Source organism: Leiobunum rupestre, chromosome 2 (assembly GCF_980474605.1).
Source record: "Leiobunum rupestre chromosome 2, qqLeiRupe1.1.hap1, whole genome shotgun sequence".
Taxonomy (NCBI): Eukaryota; Metazoa; Arthropoda; class Arachnida; order Opiliones; family Sclerosomatidae; genus Leiobunum; species Leiobunum rupestre.
In genome coordinates this window covers 67,686,430-67,708,978 of record NC_143385.1, presented here as the reverse complement: position 1 = coordinate 67,708,978, position 22,549 = coordinate 67,686,430, and the positions used below count along the sequence as shown (strand labels likewise).

The following is a 22,549-nucleotide window of genomic DNA, read 5'->3' as shown; positions in this document are numbered from 1 at the left end:
AATTTCATCAAAACTATGTCCCCGAAAGATGTAAATGAAAAAGGGCCACTACTTACGAGTAATTTAGATCCTAATAACAGTCTAGCTTTATCCTCTTCTTGAGGCTGACTATTATCCTCACTTGTAGTTCGGGTTGATTTAATTTGAAGTTTTTGTTTAATAGCCTGAAATTCCCAAAAGATTATTATTAGAAAAAAATTTATTAATTAAACATTAGTTCAAAAAGGTTAAGCCATTGCACAAGAAGCAACCTGTGTTCAAATTTAACTACATATTAAAGCCTCAGGTATAATGGCTTTTATTAAGCCTTAGCTCAAAAAAATTAAGCCTTTGTGCTAAAAAAATCTTGGTGTGCTACTGTAAATAAAATTATGTACGCCTCGATTAATAGCTAATATTAAAGCAACTGTCGGCTCTATCATTGCCACTGGTGTTATGATAAGGCCATTTTTATTAGAGATGGTAATGAATATAGCCAATTATTCGAAAAAAAAACCGACTTTACTAGGGAGCGTAGTGCCATCTATAAATGACACAGGAAGCTAAAATTAAAAATAGAGAAACGATAATGTTGTCAGAGAAGCATTGTAGATTATTACAATTAAACAACGTATACCCTACTTAGCAGATTTTAACCTAAATTATATATTCCATACGAAATATATTGTTAAAAATTACAATAATTTAAGTAATTGTCAAATTTACAAACAAGCCAATCAACGTGAGGGGTACTTATATATCCAGCCTTTTGGGTCAAAATGTAGCTTAAGCATCTTGTTTTTATGTCGACGCTAGCCACATCTGTTAAAAACGAGCTAGTACACGTCGAGCCGACACTTGCTTTAAGCCTTAACTCAAATGTAATTATCTTTGTGTTTAAAAATATTTAGACTTGGTGCCCTTGTAAGTTGTACCTGCTGTAGTAGAGCTTTCTGAGAATCATTTTTCATTTCCATCAGCAAATCTAGCCAGGTCCAAGTACGGTTATGATACTCCAACGTGTGAAGGTTCAAAATGATATCATTCAAGTCTTCTATGTTTTTTTCTTTTCCTCCTTTATAACTCACTCTAAGGGGAACTTCAGGGATTTTTATGTACAGGAAAGTTTGGTTTTTCTCCGCCCGTTCCTGTGAAATATTTTAGCATAATTAAAAAAGTTTGTCAGCCAGAATTAAATTGCCAAACTCACTCTCATTTTGGAAATATCATCTTGATTGGAAAGGGTCGAGGCTCTATGTTGACTTAGCGTTGATTTCTTAAATTTCGAAGTTTTGCCCTGTTGCTCATCATATTGATGTTCGCTATTGTCTATTCCCAAGTGTCAGTTAATATACATAAATTGTTGCATTAATTTGATATTACAAAATAAAATAATCACCAGCATATCGTCCTGGGAAAAAGAACCTCATCATATGAGTGAAGAATGTTTGTGTCAGACCAATTGTGATGGGTATCACATTGACTTCGAAGTGCTCTTTAACGGATATACCACCAACAGGCGGCCTTTCACGACAATATATCCTCAAGGCCCTTTTACGATCCAGCGGAATGTTAGGTTGCAATTCGGTAGGTTTTAATACGTCCTGGCAAAAAGGTAAGGAGAGTTATATATTAAACATCAGATCATTAATGAAAGACTTACTTTGTACACTTGATTTGGCAATAAGTTGGTAGCAGTGACACAACCCAGTTCCAAAAGATGCTCAACTGAATCGTCACTCTTTGTATTTTTAGTGTACAGAAAGTTGGATAGGACAAAATCAGCCAATCCCAGTTGACCGTCAGCGTCCGTCAGCCTCCACTGGGCATATTTGAAACACACTTCGCTGCGTCGTGCCAAGGTGATTTTCTGATTCTGAATTGATGCTCGTTGCTTCGTCTTAAAGGCACTTAATTGAGTCTCATGGTAGCAGTTGATCATCATATTCAGTTCTTCGCTGGCGTTCATTAGTTTCTCCTTACTATCTTCAACCTTGACATGAAAAGAGGGAAAGTAATTTTTTTAAATGATGCCAAAAAAAATCAAACCAAATCTTGGTTTAAAGGTTATTTACCTCAAATTCCAGCTGTACAATTTGTTGGCACAAATCTTCTCTGTCTTCATTTTCCCCTAACGTTTTATGGACTAAGTAGGTTTCTTTTTCAAGGCGTCTTAAATTTAAGACCATATCCCTGAAATAGTAATTAACGGAGTTAGAAAGGTTTCCTAAAATAGTTTAATTAACAATTAGTCTACCTGACTTCGTTTTGCAACTCTAAAATAGCCGGTTTCTGGTCCTCGGTCGTGCTGAGTTGCAATCTGAACCTCATTCCTTGGAGCTTTTCAAAGGCTTCCTTCTTACGAGGTTCGACATAAAGCAGAACATTGTTGAGAATGTCGAGTATCATGGTGTATTGCAAAGAATTTGTGCAAATTGAGAGATCATTGTGGGTTAGTGTAAACGTGTCCACAGCAATTTGATGTTCCCAGGGTTCATTGTCTTCAGGCTAAAAGGACAGTTAATTGTGAATTCACATATTATTTCCTCAAAAGATCATAGGTTTACAAAAACGTTCCACATCTGTTATTTTGTTTGTTAAAATGTAAAAACATCAAAAAACCTGTATTAAGCCTAACAGATTTTTGTGTTGATTATAATTATAGACTTATGGAAAGATTTACCGTCGGTGGTACTTCAAAGCAATCAAATGATTCCGGATTGACATTTTCTCCATAACTGGCGTAAAAAAACTGGCACCCACATCGAGACACTATCCTTTGCAATTGCAAAGGAGCGGAACCAGGGTCTGCCGCGGCTCCGACCGTATTGCTCACAACCCCGCCAACACTTTGACCAGAACCAACCAAGTCTGGCAAATCGCTGATGACAATGGTCGATTTCTCCTCTATATTCTCTAAAGACAACCACATGACGTTGTCCACAGATGTGCTTTGAGAACCTACGTCAACTGTGGCGTAATACTGCAGGAACTCGAACGAGCCGACCCAAGTAGTCTTTGAAACCAAAGAGCGCTCTTTCCAAACTGGTTTGTGCAGTCTCTTAAGTATTTCTGTTCTAGCAGCACTCACTATGATGTACCCTGAAGTTTCAACTCCTTGCATCATGACCTGACTGTTGACTAATTCAACTATATTGCAAAAATTAAACTTGCTTTTGTAACTGTATTAGCTTCAATAAACGTTAAAACTCCTAACTCAGCCAATTTTTCTGTAGAACATCATCGGTTTGACAAGCAGCGACTCCATGTAGTTGTTGTTCACGGGCAGTACCCTCAATCTACAGAAGATAACTTTGTTACTCACAAATATGATGACCACAACCATGTAACCTCAGAAGTATATAATTTATCTTACAAGGGGATGTAAAAATTATAAGCGTTTCTTCAAAAGGCGGAAGCATACACCACACCACAGCTTAAAATTAAGTGTGTGTATTACTAGGCCTAATAATGTAGAATGCATAAGGATATTTAAAATGAGTATTAGTTCCATGTTTCAAGTGTAAGACCTAATCTCACTATTGCCAATAGGTTTAACAGAAGCTTATGGTAATTGAAGATAGTTATGTTAAAGCTTTGACTAACTAATACAGCAAGGTTTCAGCTCCCCTTTCACATAAAACACACTTCTTCCTCTCACCCAACTAAAAAATGCATTAACTCAGTTCATGTGAAAAAGTATTAATAATAATAATCAGCTAAGCTAATACCCAACGCACCACCTTAAGGCTAAGTCATCAAGCGACTTTTAAAGTCATTAATTCAGGAGGCCGGGTTACAATGTGTAGGAGGGTGGTGGAAAGCCATTTGTGCCACACGAGCCAACAACTTCCTACACTCACTATTACCGTTAACCTCGACAAGGTATAATAAGATAAGGAGCAGCTATGTTTATAAAATATATATTTTTTTAAACATGGCAGTTACAAGTAATATCTTTACCGATGCTCAGTCACAGTTATGCCTATTTTTCTCTATAGAGGGATAGGAAGTAGAGTTTTTCACGGTTGCTAAAGAAATTCAATGGCACTGAAAAGTACCTATATTAATTAGTCCAACGTTAAAGCAAGTCATAGCATGCGTTATCAGACAATTGTACAATGAAAACCTACAGTTTGAAATATGAAAAAATTAATCGTCTGCCAATGCTGATATTGTAAATCTCCATGGACAAAGTTCGGCGAACTACACAAGTTAAATTTTTTTTTGAGCTTTCAAGCGTTTAATATATATATGTCACCCACTCTTATTTTTTTCTTTCAAAAAGTATTTTCAAAAATTAGTGAGAGCCTGCGAAGGTACATGTTTCAAGCTAATAATGTTAGCAATATAAGGGGAGATAGATACATATCTATATGAGATATGTTATATACTTCTGGTAACACCTACATCTTCCGTGTAAACATTAGGATTAGCCTCCGCTTCGGAGATGAGTTTTTGTAGCATGGACGCCACGTGGCCAGACTGCAGACGTGTCATAGGACTCGCTGACGATGCAGCCCCTGGCTGAGAACTATTCGAATTTGAAGTCTGACTTCGACTTCGCTTTAATTTCAATTAAGTGGCATTAAAATAGACACTACTAAATATACATTTATAAAACATACACTGACCTGATATTGACTATCCATTTTCAACTTTTTCAAAGCCTCAGTTGAAAGATTGCGTTTCAGCTGCTTCGCTTTGGTGTAGCTATCAAACAAACTAAACACGACATCACGGTTGTTTTTGGTCCAGGCGCCCTTCAAGCCATGAATCACTAAACGATGAGTTGGTGGGTCTTCCATGTCCTTGTGTGGATAAAAACTCAATTTAAATACTTTGGCCAGAAAAATATACACTGGGAATATCCAAGGCTCCATTTTTATCATGCTGCCCATGTGCCTGGAGAAACGAGTGGTGCTAAACTAGGTCAACTCTAATGTAAGACGCCATAGCTGCGGCAGCAGAAAAAAGGAAAACGCTTACTCTAACAATATTCTTTATCAGAATATGGATTTAAGAAAACCTGATTCGTTCTAACACATTAGAACGAATTTGTGTTTTTCATAGTTCCCCATAAATTCACGTATTTAGACGGTTAAAAAAAAAAGAGCTTATATATTTGAAACAATTAGGCTTAACATCCACTCAGATCAGAGTGTAGCAAAATCTCGGCTATAAACCTCGTCCATTTCTCTAGCAATCATCACAGCCACAACAGTCTTACTTAGACATTCCTAGTTTTACTTGTAAATTTCTTGGTTTTATTACAACTAAAATATTGGTTGACTTACGGGATCACGGCTTAGTTCTGGAATTATAGCTTCACGACCGTAAGACACCCTATTAAACGTTCAAATTAGATTAGGAAATATTTGATGGAGCAAGTGTGATGATTAGCAGACTTTTAGTACACTAGGTTGCACCAAAAGGTTGGAATTTTACTAATACATCAATTGATATACTGTTCTATGCAGTATAGTTTTTTGGCTAACTCTGTAACACAGTTTTTGAAAAACGTAGATAGGCACAAAATAGATAACTATGTCGATAATAATTTTCTAATTTAAGAAATCTAATAATAAGCTTCGTCATCGTTTGGCTAAGATTAAAGTGTAAAACGTTTTAGCATCACCTGTGGACACGTACACCATTAATAATTGGATATGTTACTTGCTCTGTACAATAATTATATAATAGATTCAACTAAAGCCTAGTTTACTTAGAACTAGCCAAGGAGTAACATCACGACAGAAGACAACAACCTTCTAAGGCTGCGAGTCGTGAGAGGTAGCAAAATAGAGAAAACAACTATAGAGGCTGTGTTCTATGTAAACATTTTGTATGTGAACAATAAGAAGTATCATACTTATGGACTAATATTATAGACTTATGATTATTTACAAGAAGTTTAGTTTTTATAAAGTATTAGCCTACCTTGTCATGCTTAGACAGTAGCTCCTTTCGGTGGTAGACTCTTCGGTTTTTCCAGCCTTAAAGGGATTCCATTTAAAGTCTTAAGTCTTTCGAAATGTGTTACCATCTTACTTTGATAATGACATCCCGATTGTTGAGCCATATTTCGCTTTCGACTAGATCACATGTCAAATAGGCCGTATTCCATTCAGCTCTGGGTCTATTACACAGGGAAACACCAAACCTTTAAATCCCAAAAGGTCGATACATATTTTTCAAGGGAGAACGCCATTAAAGGTCAATTTTTAAATACCAGAACTATTTACAGATGGCGCCAGCAATCGGAAACTTACAAGTTTTCAAATTATTTAAAAACCATGAATATTTTTCGTTTATTTTTATGGCAAGGTAAATTTTTGTTTACACTTTTGACATAAACTATCGGCTAAATTAAGGTTAGAAGTAATTTTTTGAAATAAATTTGTATTTTTCTCTTCCAACCAAAAAGTGCAAATGGCGCCATCTGGTATTACTAAAATTACATAATTTTACAGGGGTAACGCCATTAAAGGTCAATTTTTTAAATCCCGGAACTCTGTACAGTTGGCAGTGGCGTATATACATGCCCCCCCCCGAAACGTATGGTCGTATGTACAAATATTTTTATTTTTTTACTTTTTTTCAATGGCGTGCCCCCCCCCCAAACAAAATCCTGGCTACGCCACTGACAGTTGGCATGAGCAGGCGGAAACGTAGAAATTAATAAAAATGGTCTATCTCTCAAAATAAAATGCCTAGGATGGGTCGGATTTGGGTTAAACCAGACCCGACCCAGCGGAAAGCTTAAGTATGTCCAGTTTTTATCCAACCTGTGTTTCAGTCCATCGTTGACCGGCTTTAGGGTAGAATTATGTTCGGAACCCAGCGAAAATCTTCCACCCAGAACTTCGAACCCTCGCAACTTGGCGAAGGACATCCAGTAACAGACACGGAATTTGTGTAAATTGAAGGCAAGACGCATGATGCGGTAATGGCGACCCAACTGCGGTTTCCTGGGTTTGACGTTGTTAAACAAGACACCACGTCGAGTGAGACGGCTAATGCCAGACAGTATCGTCTACGATAAAGTAATTTAGTTTACTTTAACTGGTAAATACTTAAGGCTAGTTTTCACTAGAGCAAAAACGCCACAACGACGAGCGTCAACACAAAAGGTCGCGGTTAGGCCTAGTACATTTTTTTGCGTCAACGCTTACCATCGCGGCATTTTTTCCACTGTGAATACCAGCATTTATTGACTTCGTTTCGCGTCAAAACATGAGTTAGACCATTTCTCCTCACTATGTTCGCATTCTGCATTACTTAGCAGTGGCCGTAGATAGTGATTCCTCCCTTTGAGTATGAAGGGGTGAAGGTTTAGCTATATTTTAAAATATAAGTACGAAACCTTTCTCATTTATCGAAAACCTTTTTAAGCAAACCATTATACACAGTGAAATAACGATTTCTCAACGTTTGTGTGAATATTCCATTTATAATATTGTTATATTTTGAAAAATACTCTCTTCATATAGACTACCTATACAAGAAATACACCTTCTGGCTGGAAATTTAGATTATACCCAATATGCGCTTAAATAAAACATCTTCAATGAAATCGCCAAGATGTAATAGTTTCAAGAGCCAGAACCTGAAAGTTACTTTTTATATAGTGCTTATTAAAATAATGGAAACTTTTCACCTGTAAACATAACGTTGTGTTTTTACTAATCCTTAATATCATAAAAGCTACCTGATTAAAAGGAAACACTTGTTGCATACCTGTATAGTATGCAACAAGTGTTTCAACAAGCATTATATAAAAAGTAATTTGCCGGTCCTGGCTCTCTGAAATATTACTTCTTGGCAATTTCCTTAAAGATGTTTTATTGAAGCGTCTATTAAACGATATTTTTCTTGCCGTAACTAGATACTGCCAACTAACAAACAATCATAACAGCTGTGTGGTCGGTCATGGTTTTGTTCAAAATGGCGGTGCCCACATTTTGACGTTAAACAAAATCGAATATACATATTCTTAATTAAGAACCTTTAAGTTTTCAATCCAACGCAATGTGCTACTGTAGAGCAACATACTAGGAATGTCTGCTAATGTTTCCAAGGAAACGCATTTGGTCTCCATGGCGATAGATAAATTCATGTTTTGAGAACGGAAGGCCCGGTAAGAATCGTGAACCTAAATTAATCGAAATTTTCATTATGAAACGGATACCAAAAGGTTTGTCAGCTTTAAAGTACTTGATTGCTGGAGTATTCGGGTATTTTATCCGGTGTACAAGGCATAACGCTATGATGGTCATCAGGGTTTCCCAAACAGAGCCATTCCAATTTAAAACTATAAATGCAAGTGTTACATTAAAATCAAACTGTCTATTTCAGTCTTAATATCAAACGTAGGAGATATTGTTCGAGAGAAGTATCCAGTATTATGTACCTCTGCCAAGAATGTATATATTTCTACTTAGGAAGAATGACTTTGTTGATACGGTCCGCGAGCATCATGGTTTAGTTTTCCCACAGAACGCGGAAAAAAGGGGGGGGGAATACGTCACAGACTTATGCTTCAATGGCGTTGCAAGATATTAATTTTGAGGAACCAATGAGATACCGGGTTGACTGGCGCTTAGGGGAAAGGGGCTTAACGGGTCACGGTGGGCAATAACTGGTGCCAGGAATCCATACCTCTATTTGGAAGGCTTATCGCGGCAGATTTTCGTCTCGATGTGGCTGACGCTTTTTTTGACGTCACTATGTTAACTGAACCAACAACTACGTGAGAGGGCGCGCGCAGAGGGGATTTTTTTCTCTCATAGACGGAGCCAAAGCCGTCACAGTTATCTTATCATACGCGATTCGGCAAGATAAGCATTCCAAGTAGAGGTATGGATTCCTGCTGGTGGCTTTAGCGGGGAGTCGGGGTCCGGCTCTTGTAACCCATAGTTCGGTGGCGCACTGGGAGATGTTAGCCGTGATAAAATGGTCCTATCTCCACCTCCGACTTCGGTCAAGTAGGGGCCGGAAACTGGGTTTCGGCTCAGGTTAACGGAGAGGGTCCAGGCAAGCTGGCCGCCTCGGAGGAACTGGTAGTCTGCTGTGGGGCGGTGGGTCTCCGTATGAGGCGCTCCGTTTTCAGGCCTTTTGGAGTCACACCAGTATCTCCGGTGCCAGCTGTGCCGGGTTACGTGGGTTGCAGTGTGCCCGTCGTTCTACTTTATGAGCCTTTTCTAAAGGACTTGGCTCTCTACCTACGTAGGTAGGGTGTCGGCTAGAGGTGCTAGAGCATCCACTCTCTTTCCCCCAACTGTGCGCGAAGAGGAAGCTGATCGGCCCATTGCTACGTCTTTAGGTGGAGTGAGTGGCTTGCGTCAAGGGTGAGGCCGTCAGTAGTAGGATTCTATAACAATCAGCTAGGCTAATACCAAAGGCACCACCTTAGGCCCAAGTCAACAAGCGACTTTTAATGCTTTTAAAAGGTGGCCAGGTTACAATGCGTACGAGGGTGGTGGCAAGCCCTTAATGCCACGCGAGCAAACAGCTCCCTACACTAACTATTGCCGTTAACCTCTACGGCCCATGGCTGTTTTGTCACCTGTACGGGCTGTGGACGCTGGCGTAGAGCATAATGATGAGAATATAGGTGTAGTAGGCCGTCTTGATTACGCTTGGAGCACCGGTATATACATTTCTGACAACATGTCAGAGCGTGACATAGTCATTCTCCCGACAGTATAACTAAATGCATTCTTGCTTGTGGAAATATTAAATGCTTACTTAAATTTCACGTTGGGTACATGCAATAATTTACAATCGTCGTATTTGGACGCCGTGTGGACGTAAATGTCCAAATCGCCTTTCATGGTTATTTTCGCTGTAACGATAAAATAGACCAAAATCGAAAACGTTCTTAACTAATGCATTCACGATACCAGGAATTCATCAAACTGAGTATTCAACTTTGAATGGTGTCTATCGGATACGCCTATTGGTGCCGACAAATTTTTAGAGGTTAACAGTAGCTCTGGCTTTTTATTTTTTATATCTATATGAACTTTCATTGGCTACCATAATGTTTTTCGGTGCCCATTTAGTTTCGAATTTTCAAGATGGATAGCGCTATGGTAAAAGCAAGGATCCTATATGTTAGAAGGATATGAGGCGAGGGACGAAAAATGGCAGCGCCGTCGGTGGGTCATGCGCGATAGAGAATCCGTCTTTAGATTCCGTCAAGGACAAAACATGGAGGAAGCACCGCCAAAATTTGTCATTGAGGGAATAGAAACAAGACGTCCCACGTTTAGAGGCTCTCTTAATATCGACGGCGCTGCCGGCGTTTTGAAAACACGGGCTGGCCGGAGGGCTACCTATCCTTCTAACATATAGGATCCTTGGTAAAAGGTGGATTTTGAATTAAACATTAGATTCACAAAAATTACAACATATGGAGCTCTGAACGCTACAATTTACAGAACGTAGCGCGTTGGCATGGGTTCGTTAAACACTCCCAACTTGGAAAAATAAAGTCGGCATAAGTGGCGAACGGCTGGGGAGTTGGGTCTCATCAGTGGCTACCAAGCGGATGTAACCCAGCCCTCCAATTCGTTGTCACTTTTTCCTGGTGCCATTGATGAAATCAACTCACCACCCATTCGCTACTCTAGCAGGCTTTATTTCTCCAAGCTTCCTGCTTGATTAACTCCTGAAGAAACCGAATTCATACCATTTGTCCAGTCCACGAGGACATCAGTCCAGGTGAATTCCATTTGTTCGGTGGTATTGAACGGATCCAAAGAGGCGTGAAGCAACATGGTCAAGTGTTGGGCCGACAAGGTTAATCTGCCGTGATAAAGAAGGCGCATTTTGTCCCACCAAGGTAAGGCGGGACTTGGATCCAGGGAGGGTCTGCTGATGGACTCGAACGCCAGATTGACTTGCGCCAATATGGGTTCCCAGCAGGGGCCGTGAGCGGCGCAAAGGGATTCCATGTCTAACCATAGGTAAAGTTAAGTTTTGTAATGTAGCGAGTCTAATAATGACTTAAAGGACGACTAAATAAATCTTCGGTTTACTCTGTCTTTCACTGGAAGTAGGCTGACTGCATGGCACACGTGTATTGCAGTAAGCCTACTTCCAGTGAAAGACAGAGTTAACCGAAGATTTATGTAGTCGGCCTTTAACAGATGCAATTTTAGGTATAAATCCGTCGCCATTTTGGAAAATGGTGGATACGAAACGCAGTAAATTATGTAATATTCACATGATATGGAGAAAATTTGTTGTTGGTTTATCATTAAACCAATTGGAAAATTAGTTAATCAGTTCCATCGTTTTAGATTTAATTTCGACACCATCTTGGAAAATGGAGGATACAAAGTCTCACAACTTTCGTGGGGTTGAGGGCAATACAAAAAACGGAGTAACACTTAATGGTTTGTTACCATATATAGTAAATTCGGCGTCATTTATCCATTATTTGGTCATGCCAACATTTTCCCGCCACCCTGTGCCGTAAAATTGCATCCGACTTAGTCAGTCCAAAATAAGCCCAGTTCACACTATACAATTAATTGGGCCACTTAATTGTAAGCAAGAAAATTGTACAGTGTGAACAGAAAAAGTTGGAACAATGGTTACAATTTTTCTGTTCACACTATTTAATTTTCTTGCTTACAATTAAGTGGCCTAACTAATTGTATAGTGTGAACTGGGCTTAAGTTTACCCCAAGTGAAATCGTGATAGTATTTCAATGACGTCATACTGCGTTCAACGACGTCATCACCCCAGGGGGCGCCAATTTCGATCAAGGATTCTCGTATCGCTCTTTTGGAAGGGGATTGTTCGGCCCCCACTAGGCGCCCCCAAAAATGAAACTCCCGAATTTCCATCAGAGCTTGCGGAAAATCGCGCAAATTGCAAGATATTCCGCTCATGCTGCCGCTTATTTTACGACACCAGAGGGTGCTGAACTCCAAACCTTCTTCCGGGAATGGACTTGGGTCGGGAAGAGAACAAAAAATTAACGTTCATTCTAAACACAGCCAAGTAGACCCTTCGATAAATTCCTTTACGAGTAGCTTTTAATTTATTTTAGTATGAATGGTCAGATTCTTCTAGAGCCAGCGAGGCTCACTTATCTGGCAAACCTGGAAAACCTTTTAAGCAATATCCACCAAAACTGACTGAACGTGGGTTAATTTTATACAATTATAAACCCTACAGAAATAGATCAATTTTAAAAGGCAGTGTTTATCTATAAAGCTAATAATTGATCTGTTTTCGCTACGAATTTGAGATTTTCAGGTAACATAGCTGACGCAAAGAATATAAAGCCCCAGGAATGGAAGGATTGATATTATTGGCCACGTGTTTTGGCTGCGCTAGAAACTTCCGGCAAAGCAAATCAGAGTAACCGGAAACGGTTACCGCAACCCGGTCTCTCTTTAAAAACGAAAGGCGCAAAAGTTCCACTAGACGGAGCTACACCTTCCATTCCTGGGGCTTATATTCTTTGGCTGACGACTAGGACAACAAAAAGTTCAACGACTTAAAACCTTATCTATCTTGAGAACCATTAAAGGGAATATAACCTCAATATACAAGTGGAACGCAAACGTTTGCAACTCCGGTCGCTCTAGCCTTTGGCTTTACAGGGAAATTTGAAAAATTGAAGGGGTCTTCCATAGAGTTGCTTTGCAGGTTATATTCCCTTAAAGTTAAGAGACTCGATTCCTATTAGAAAAGTGTGCACCGTCACATTTTACGATGTAAATTGATCACAAAGAAGCCGATAAAACCCTAAAATTTAGAGATATGCGACTTGAAAATTACCAACTCATAACAAAAACCAATTTTAAATTATTAGCCCCAGAATTTTTTTAAAGGGATACCCTGGGACGATTATTTGTGAATAGTTTGGCCGGTTAAGCGAGGAATTTATAGACGGATCTTGTTGGTAGTAAACAAAACCTGCCTTTCGTTGTCGATTTCGCGCATAATTCTAATGACCCTTTCCTTGCCGTGATAGGAGGTATCGGCCAAGGCGTAAATTTCGACCTCTTCGAATTGGACCGTGTAGAGATTGCGCCGCATGGGGTCGCTGCCGTACAACTGACGCGACCTTTGGATGTAGATCTCGGCGTTCTTTTTAGCAAGGGTTTTGTACAATTCTTCGATTTTGCCAGCTTCCGGAATCAAATTTCATTAATGATGTAAATTGGTAATACCACAAGTAACATAACAAACGTGTCGTACGATTAAATGAAAGTCTGTATCACCAAAAGTTTATAAATACATTTCCCTATCTTCCGCGTGTTAAAATTTTTACTCAAGAGCTATTTCTAGGCCTAATACATCCGCTTTGCAGGTAGCCGAATCAGCTTTGCAATTATGACGTGTGATCATTTTTCATTATAAGTTGCCTATTTTTCGGGTATGACGTCAAATCTACTTCATTCCACACCGTAATAATTTCGCCAAACTGACACACTTATGGAATATAATTATAGACTTATGGTATCATCAATAACAAAATGAAATGTAATATGACCAATGACTAATAATTTAAACTTATATTTTTAGTTGCTAGTTCAGGGCGCCCGAGAAATCTACGCTGCTAGCCTTGTTTACGAAGCAGCTAAGGCTTATTAAAAATTTAAACGCTTTCAAACATGACATTTACGTTGGTATAATAATCATGAATTATTGAGCAGGGTTGCCACAAAATTTTCAGATTCAAATTCCCTGACTATTCCCTGTTTTCCCTGACCATTTTAAGAGATTTTTCCTGACTTATTAAAGCCAAAATTTTTTTTTTATATTTTACTTTTATCAGAAGTTAATAAATTTGATGGACTTATATTTCAGTAAAAAGGTTATTGCAATGTTGAAAAAATTAGCCAAACATTCATGGAAATAAATGATAATCGTGGAATTTGTCATAGATCTAGAGTTAAATTACCTTCAAAAAGTGCCAAGATAAAATTTAATTCCCTGACTTTTCCCTGAATTTTTACCAATTCTTAAAATTCCCTGACACTTCCCTGACTGTATAGGCCCATTTTTAAATTCCCTGACTTTTCCCTGTTTTCCCTGACGTGTGGCAACCCTGTTGAATATAAACATGAAATCGGTTATTGTAAAAACTCGTTTTGTTCCTAAAAAGTGGCTGTTTCGAAATTGAGATCTACTGTTTCGTGTTTTACTTACGATTATGTTACTTATGGTAATAAAGCCTAAATACCAAAACGTACAAGGAAGCAACAGATGCGTTTGTCTTAAATGTTCGATTTTTTCGTCCAACATCATTTTGCGTTTTAAGCTTTCGTTGAATTCGTCCTCCAGAAGCTATATTGACAAAAGAAAAAAACGGTCTAGTTCCCACTTAGCGAAAAATGCAGTTTTCGCGAAGCGAATTGACGCATGCGAATGAAATTTAGTGAAGCTCAAAGCTACGACGAAAATTAAATTCGTCGCGAAAGTCTCGAAATTTCGTCAAGTGGGAACTCGGCTTTAAACGGTCTAATTTTGTTAATTTTCCGGAAAAATAAAACGCGGAAAAATTTCCAGAAAAGTTTCCGCAAATCGGAAAAAAAAATTGAATCAAATTACTTTTTAAGGGTTTTTGATGTTTTTAACTTTTTTCGATTTAAAATGTCTAATATCAGTAAACATACTACAAAACATTAATAGTGTTACATTGTTAATCAGTTTAAGGCTAGTCTAGAGGTTTAGTTTTACTTTTAGATTCGAAAAAATGAGGCGAAAATGCCGCTTTATTTAAATTTGCAAACAATATATTGACCGATTTACAATTTTTCACAGGCTAAGACGACTTTAAAGGGGTAAAATTCATCCGAGGTAACGAGGTGATGACGTTATTTGTAAGCAGATGGCGCTCTGATAGCAACATGACGACATAAATTTGATTTTATAGTGACATCTATGGCGGAGAGTGTTAAATACTGTTAAAATTAATTGTTAATTTAAATTACAAAAATTATATATTTTTAATAAGAATTTAAAGTACTACAATTTAATATTTAATTAATAACTTTTTAAAAAAGTTTATTTTTCATAAACTTTATAGTGTCGCCATCTACCTCAAACATTATTAAATGGGAAGGTACCTCGGGTGGATTTCGCCCCCTTTTTGCATATTTCCCTGTAGGCAATATGTGAATGCGTCTATTAAACTAATCATCGAATGAAAACTTTATTTTTTGCGGAAAAATACGGAAAATTTTCCGGAAAACTAATAAAACGTTATTACGTCTAGCTGATGCATAAAAAGGGCAGTAGCCCTACCTCGTAGTTATCCCTAAGTTTGACTTCAAAAGGATCGTCGCCAAGTTCCATCGAAAACAGCTACAAAGAATAGGAAATATTCGAAAATAATGCTCTATTGCAAAAGCATTTTCAACTGCCAAAAATGTAAGTGTACTTTTATTTTGATGGCCAAATCGGGTGGTAACGGGCTGTCCATGTCGAAAGGTTTCTTTTTACTTTGGTGGACTTTCTTTAGCCATTTGAATACACTAATCGTCTATGTGTAAAATAATATTCCGTTAAATAACATGGTTTTTTAAATTAATTTTGAATAAAATTATAAAATATATTAACCTTTTCGCTAAACGCTTCGGCGAAATTGTATTTGTAGGGGAAATATATTTTTACTTCCTCTATATTTATGGACCTATAAATTTAAAACCAGCGTAAATACCGCAGCAATAACATATTATAGTAAGAGTTCATTGTATTGATTTTATCGATGACATAACCTTCTATAATACCATATGTAACATAATTACTCATAAGTATGCCTCTGTTTAACATCTCTGTATTAAAAATTTAAATGAGACCTTGTTTCACAGCCACCAAGGAAAATACCGACTAACGTCGCGTAAAACTGGTTTAACTTCCTTCCCTCCCCGCCAGAAATAGTTTTGATGACGATAAAACCGTCATCGACTGGGAAGTGACGTCAATTACGTCATATCCTTGCAACAAGGTCTCATTGCGAAAACGTTCTTTCTGGCACACTTATAAGTAATTATGTTAAGTATGATAATACCCAAGAAGAAAATGCTAAACAAGTTGGTCGTGGACTGGAAATAAGACTAAACACGAACCTACTTTTTTGGTCTAGCTTTTTTGAGCGATACAGTTTTTAAAACGAGTTTGTAAAATATATTCCAATTTAAACATTCCTTTGATTTAACGATGGCGAAATCAAATAGGCCTTATTCAAAATAAAATGTTTTACTACTACTACTACAAAATAGGTCAATTTAACAAAGATGTATAATACCAAGATCGTAGTTAGATTACTGAGAGAGCACGAGTGTACCTTTCAATTCCCCTCTCTAAGATTATCTTCGAAATGGAAACATTACCCCCCCCCCCCCATTGTTTAGCGCCATCTAGTTTCGGTAGTAAGAACTTTTTATCTATCGAGACAACGTTTAGAATGTTTAGTTTAGCTCTGAAATTAGTTAGTGCAACTATCGTTAAAGCTGAATATAGCGATTTAATTAATTTAATAATAAATAGCAAAATAGTTAATAGGTTATCAAAAGTCCTTTAAATAAAAGATCATTCATAGCCGATTAGAGAGTTTGTGCTGTTGCGACTGGACAAATAACTGGTTTGTCTCTGGTTTCTCTTTATACTGTCAAAGCAGTGAATTTTCTATGCATAGATCTGGCGGCATTTATCAACAGGGGGGCAAGACTGTCAGAGAGGGGTTTATTTAACCGCCCATTAATGCATCAAGATAAAATATTTTAAAATAAGTCCTCGTTAGATGGCGTTACTGTTTCAATTTATGCTTCTGTTAACACCTCGACTCGTACGTTCTTTCTAACCTAAATACGTTCTTTGTAATATCAGAAATATATAACATGTCAATTATACACATCTGCTAATAATTGTTTTTAATTTATTTTTGTTAAATCGAAAAGACGGGCATAAAAATAAAAAAATGAAATATTTGAAGCTAAGCCTCGGTAAAAAAACGGGGCGAACAAAAGCGTTAGTGGCGCCAAAATAGTGCAATTTTATCTCCATTCGCACGAAGCAACTTTGTTTGCGATTTGTATTGGCCAACTGTTTTGCAAAAATGGGTGAGTAGGCCTTTATAGTAGCTAAGCGAGCATCAAATACACATCATTTCTACCGTTGCCTACGTTATTATACCGACCTGGTTAGGGGGGTTAGATTTTACCGACGCGACGACTTGGATTTTGCTTATGATTCACGATAGGTGTCTCTCTGCTCAAAACATAATTTTCATAAAGTTCGTTGTAAACTTATTTATTGAGGCCTTTAAGGGGGAAGAATACAGTAAAAGCCTCTTTTTCGTTCAAGCTGAACGTTTCTGTTTTAACAATTACATAATTGAATTATATTTTTCTTATTAGGCTGAACCTTCCTCTAGTGCTTAAAATAATTTTGATAATTGTAATATTAATAGTTAACGAGATCTAAGGTCCTAACTAAAGGGTAGTTTGTGCGCTTGCCCACCTTGTTTAGCTCCGGGGGTCCGAATTAAAACGTAATAACTTAATTACTTTTAAATTTAAAATTGTCAAAATTATTTTAAGCACTAAACAAGAGGCTGTTCTACACTAACATATTAATTTTATAAGTTAAAATACAAAATTAAAAGAGTTCAGCTTGAAATGGCGCGAAAGTAGACAATGGCCACTGTAGTCTTCCCCCTTAAGTAATGAAATATGTGTTAATTCAATTTCTTAAATTCTTGGAGCTTAGCTTAAAAGAAGCTAAAAATTCGTAAATCCCGTCCGAAATTTGTTAAAACGCAAGAGTTTGCATATTTTTCTTGACTTTTGAAACCTTGTCGCTGCCTAGGCAACGGGTCCCAGATACGAGATAACCCAGTGGCCTGGAAGGCTATTCTGTAAAAATCAAAAATGACAAAAAAACTCGATCCGTCAAAAATGGCAATGTGGAGAAGGGGAGGATATCGAAATATCAAACAATCGATTGTGTAAGTCCAATTTTAAATAGACGCAGTATGTTTTGCTATATCCGATATTTGAGTCAAATCATGAACTAAATGCTTAAGCGGACGACTAATATCTGTTTATCTTTGGTGCTCAAAGCTTAAATTGGCAACCACCGTATTTCATTAAAATCACTTACAGACCGCCGCAATTTTGAATTTTAGAAATACTATCTATCGATAGTTTGATATTTCGATAGCAGCCTCTTTTCCACACGCGCACTGTCATTTCTGACGAATCATGATTTTTTGGTCATTTCTGTCGAACCATGATTTTTTGGTCATTTCTGTCGAACCATGATTTTTTGGTCATTTCTGTCGAATCATGATTTTTTGGTCATTTCTGTCGAATCATGATTTTTTGGTCATTTCTGTCGAATCATGATTTTTTGGTCATTTCTGTCGAATCATGATATTTTGGTCATTTCTGTCGAATCATGATTTTTCGGTCATTTCTGTCGAATCATGATTTTTTGCTCTTTTCTGACGAATCATGATTTTTTGCTCTTTTCTGACGAATCATGTTTTTTTGGTCATTTCTGACGAATCATGATTTTTTGGTCATTTCTGTCGAATCATGATTTTTTGGTCATTTCTGTCGAATCATGATTTTTTGGTCATTTCTGTCGAATCATGATTTTTTGGTCATTTCTGACGAATCATGATTTTTTGCTCTTTTCTGACGAATCATGTTTTTTTGGTCATTTCTGACGAATCATGATTTTTTGCTCATTTCTGACGAATCATGTTTTTTTGGTCATTTCTGACGAATCATGATTTTTTTGTCATTTCTGACGAATCATGATTTTTTTGTCATTTCTGACGAATCATGATTTTTTTGTCATTTCTGACGAATCATGATTTTTTGCTCATTTCTGACGAATCATGATTTTTTGCTCATTTCTGACGAATCATGATTTATGCCATTTTTGACGAATCAGGATATTTTGGTCATTTTAGACGAATCATGATTTTTTTGGTCATTTCTGACGAATCATGATTTTTTTGGTCATTTCTGACGAATCATGATTTTTTGGTCAGAATAGTCCTTTCAATTAATGATAATTCATAGCCGATTATAGAGTTTGTGCTGCTGCGATTGGAAATATAACTGGTTTGTCTATGGTTTCTCTTTATACTGCCAAAGCTGAGAATTTTCTATGCATAGATCTGGCAGCATTTTTCAAGACAGTCAGAGATGGGTTTATTTAAGTGCCTATTGGCGACGGAAAATTGGAGAAATAAATGGAATACATTTATCGTGCACGGGCCTTTATAATAACGTAGGCCACGTTCCTACCATCTGTTTCGTAGGTGGCGAAAATTTATAAATAAACAAAACAAACAACAAACCAGGCTTTGTTAGTTTTCTGTTCCAAGCCGTCAAAACTGGGTCTGTTCACAATATGCGATTCGTCGTCGCGGTACGACGACAAGCTCGTGTTCTGAAGTTCAGATTATAAATATTAATAATAATCCGAATACAACCAAAAGCAGAAGTATGCGGCTGGGATATAAACATCAAATGGGCGCGTTCGATATAATACAATAATAATATCACGATTAAAATAGTTATATAAGAAATTTAAATATAATAACCAATAACCAAAAAAAACAGTTAACGTTCATTTTTTCAAGTGAATAATACTATAAAATATTTCTCGACCGAAACGAGTCTAGGTGGCGTAACGGCGCTAGTTTCTCCGGGATAGTGCCTATGATCTAACGTCTGCTACTGACCAATTAAATAAACTTATCAAATTATATACAAACGATGTAAAAATTATATTAAAATGCAAGTATCATTATTTATAAAGTCAAATTTACGAATAACGAGGAGGAAAAACTAATAGCGTCTGCTTTAGCCGCTACCTGTCTAGGTTTCAATGGCGAACCAAAGGGGGCGTTGCGATAGTTTTCGGTCGCGAATGGTGAGATGGATAATACTATCGTAAGAGTTATAACGGTGACCATAGCAAAGTTCAAAATAGGAAAATAGGAAACTGTTGTCAATTTATAGGATTTTTTAAAATGTTTTTTAGAAATGAAGGAAAATAGTGTAATTATATAAAATATAAAAAATAGTGTAATTATATAAAATATAAAAATAGTGTAATTATGTAAAATATAAAAATAGTGTAATTAAATAAAATATAAAAATTGTGTAATTATCAAATATAGTTAATAGTGGAATTATAGTATAAATTATAAAATATCGGAAAATTATGTAATTATAGGATAAATTATAAAATATAGGAACATGGTGTAATTCTAGGAAGTTTAAAGTTATAGGAAAAATTATGAAATATAGGTGGCGTGATATACCAAAAATGAAATGAAAAAGGCCATACCAAAAACGTGAAAATGTTCTGATGGTCAAACTCAAAGCGTAAAAATTCCGAATGGAACGAAACACGACCGGGATAAGCTTTCGCCGTTATTTCGTTAGCGACGAGGGCGAATCTGAACCAAACCCCACCAAAAAAATTTCGCCATTATTGTAGCATCAAGCCTTGGGGCGAAAAAAATTAATTACCTGTGAGTGGAGCTAACGACATAGCCAACGTTTATTTTCCCTTGCACGCGAATATTCACGAGATATCGAGCTACGTTCGCACTCGAATCGGGTTTTTGGAAAAAGTCGTCGTGGTCGAAATTCGGTTTGGGTTTCTTGAAAACGTTCGTAAGTTGTTGAATTTCTCGCGCCAAGTTAACGGCGCACATGTGAGCCCAGTTCGTCCATTCGGTCTTAATTTCTTCCAACAGTTGCACGGATGTTTCCTATAAAAAACACGCCAATTTATTTACTTCTGATAATGACTCGTGGTTTGGTCGTAAGACAGATCATTTGCACGTTTATTAGCACCCTTTTATAAGTTTAAAAAGATTGACGGGCCAAATTCCGAACACGATTAAAAGGGCCAAATTCCGAACACGATTAAAAGGGCCAAATTCCGAACACGATTAAAAGGGCCAAATTCCCAAAACGATTAAAGGGAATATAACCTGCAAAGCAATCTTTATGGAAGACCCCTTCAGTGGCGCCAAACATTTTTAGAGTCAAAGGCCAGAGCGGCCAGAGCTGCAAACGATGGTGTTCAACACCAAATATCCGTCTTAATATTCCCTTTAAGTCGTGATTAAATGACGCTTTCAAAGTGATTAAATCGTGATGAAATGACGCTTTCAAAGTGATTAAATCGTGATGAAATGACGCTTTCAAAGTGATTAAATCGTGATGAAATGACGCTTTCAAAGTGATTAAATCGTGATTAAATGACGCTTTCAAAGTGATTAAATCGTGATTAAATGACGCTTTCAAAGTGATTAAATCGTGATTAAATGACGCTTTCAAAGTGATTAAATCGTGATTAAATGACGCTTTCAAAGTGATTAAATCGTGATTAAATGACGCTTTCAAAGTGATTAAATCGTGATTAAATGACGCTTTCAAAATGATGTAATAATCATAACTATGGCACCCAAAAGATAATAATGGTTGTATTGGTTGCACGAAAACTCACCTTGGATCCAGTTTTGTAAGTCAATCGAACAGTTTGAATGTGAACTAGTGAGTTTTTAACTTCAGGGCATTTCAAGCAGGGGAAAACCTATTTTAATCGTAAAAGTAAATGAAAGAATTAATTATTTATGAATATCGACCAATTACCGTAATGTTCGGTTCGATAGAGGCGACTTTGATTCCTTCGGCCAGCATGAAAACTTTCTCGGCGGCGGTGTCCAAGGTGACCGAGTCCAAACGGGCCATCAGACCAACCCCCTTCTCACTGATCATGAATACATTACCGCCCGTCAAACTAAACTGAAGACTGCACATTTCCTTGAAAGGAAATTTCGACTTCTTTGCCACTATGGAAATTCAAGCAACCAATATTGAAATATACCAACCATAACTACGTAATTAAAGCTGGTTTCCACTTAGGTCTAAGCGCCGCCATGGCGAGCGTCGACGCAAAAATAGCTGTTATGCTTAGTTTCCACTAGCGCATGTCATAATGTTATTTTTGTTATGCACGTAAAAACGTGTGTACGTTCCAATGCGCTGTTACGCAATATTAGCGTGCTAGTGGAAACGAAGCATAAAGCGTAGTCCACTAGCGCGCGAAGTGGCGTGTAATTCGCTTTTGGGAAGTAGAAACGCAAAGAAAAATACATTATTACGAATGCTAGTGCTAATGAATTTTTCTATATTTAATAATAATAAAATAATGTATTTTTCTATATTTATAGTATCCACTAGCCTAGTGGGTACTACGCTTTATAGTCAATTCCCACTAGTGCAAAACGGCGAGTCCTTTATGTTTGTGACGTACAAATGTTTATGTAAAAATCTCGTAATCGTAACCTTGGAGCACGTAGTAAAAATATCACGGAAGAGAAAACTGAACCGTAAACGTAAAAATAATTCCTTAAAGGTACAGCGCAAACACGACGGGAAAGTGTACTGAAAATTCAAATGTCCTACGCTCACCGTAAGCCAATAGGCACTCACCATTGTAGTGACACTCAATCTTAGCGGGTTTCCACCGCCATTTTTATATTTTATTAAT

General features: G+C 37.2%; 1 protein-coding gene across 1 annotated transcript in view; it reads right to left on the bottom strand.

Moving 5' to 3' along the window:
* Nucleotides 1–22,549, bottom strand: part of hob (bridge-like lipid transfer protein family member hobbit) — a 47,249-nt gene that overhangs the window by 192 nt on the left and 24,508 nt on the right. Inside the window, exons 17-46 of the mRNA XM_090166247.1 lie at nucleotides 21,649–21,848; nucleotides 21,503–21,589; nucleotides 20,515–20,759; nucleotides 20,330–20,441; nucleotides 19,332–19,423; nucleotides 15,575–15,647; nucleotides 15,396–15,497; nucleotides 15,260–15,319; nucleotides 14,206–14,299; nucleotides 12,927–13,137; nucleotides 11,676–11,947; nucleotides 10,676–10,942; nucleotides 9,730–9,826; nucleotides 8,197–8,293; nucleotides 7,988–8,134; nucleotides 6,768–7,015; nucleotides 6,031–6,118; nucleotides 5,920–5,975; nucleotides 5,277–5,325; nucleotides 4,614–4,790; nucleotides 4,390–4,545; nucleotides 3,197–3,278; nucleotides 2,663–3,129; nucleotides 2,237–2,487; nucleotides 2,055–2,172; nucleotides 1,643–1,972; nucleotides 1,379–1,583; nucleotides 1,190–1,308; nucleotides 915–1,127; nucleotides 57–164 (exon numbers count right to left, since the gene is read on the bottom strand). Coding sequence (XP_090022373.1) covers nucleotides 57–164; nucleotides 915–1,127; nucleotides 1,190–1,308; nucleotides 1,379–1,583; nucleotides 1,643–1,972; nucleotides 2,055–2,172; nucleotides 2,237–2,487; nucleotides 2,663–3,129; nucleotides 3,197–3,278; nucleotides 4,390–4,545; nucleotides 4,614–4,790; nucleotides 5,277–5,325; nucleotides 5,920–5,975; nucleotides 6,031–6,118; nucleotides 6,768–7,015; nucleotides 7,988–8,134; nucleotides 8,197–8,293; nucleotides 9,730–9,826; nucleotides 10,676–10,942; nucleotides 11,676–11,947; nucleotides 12,927–13,137; nucleotides 14,206–14,299; nucleotides 15,260–15,319; nucleotides 15,396–15,497; nucleotides 15,575–15,647; nucleotides 19,332–19,423; nucleotides 20,330–20,441; nucleotides 20,515–20,759; nucleotides 21,503–21,589; nucleotides 21,649–21,848 — 4,823 coding nt within the window. The remainder of the gene's footprint in view (nucleotides 1–56; nucleotides 165–914; nucleotides 1,128–1,189; nucleotides 1,309–1,378; nucleotides 1,584–1,642; nucleotides 1,973–2,054; nucleotides 2,173–2,236; nucleotides 2,488–2,662; nucleotides 3,130–3,196; nucleotides 3,279–4,389; nucleotides 4,546–4,613; nucleotides 4,791–5,276; nucleotides 5,326–5,919; nucleotides 5,976–6,030; nucleotides 6,119–6,767; nucleotides 7,016–7,987; nucleotides 8,135–8,196; nucleotides 8,294–9,729; nucleotides 9,827–10,675; nucleotides 10,943–11,675; nucleotides 11,948–12,926; nucleotides 13,138–14,205; nucleotides 14,300–15,259; nucleotides 15,320–15,395; nucleotides 15,498–15,574; nucleotides 15,648–19,331; nucleotides 19,424–20,329; nucleotides 20,442–20,514; nucleotides 20,760–21,502; nucleotides 21,590–21,648; nucleotides 21,849–22,549) is intronic.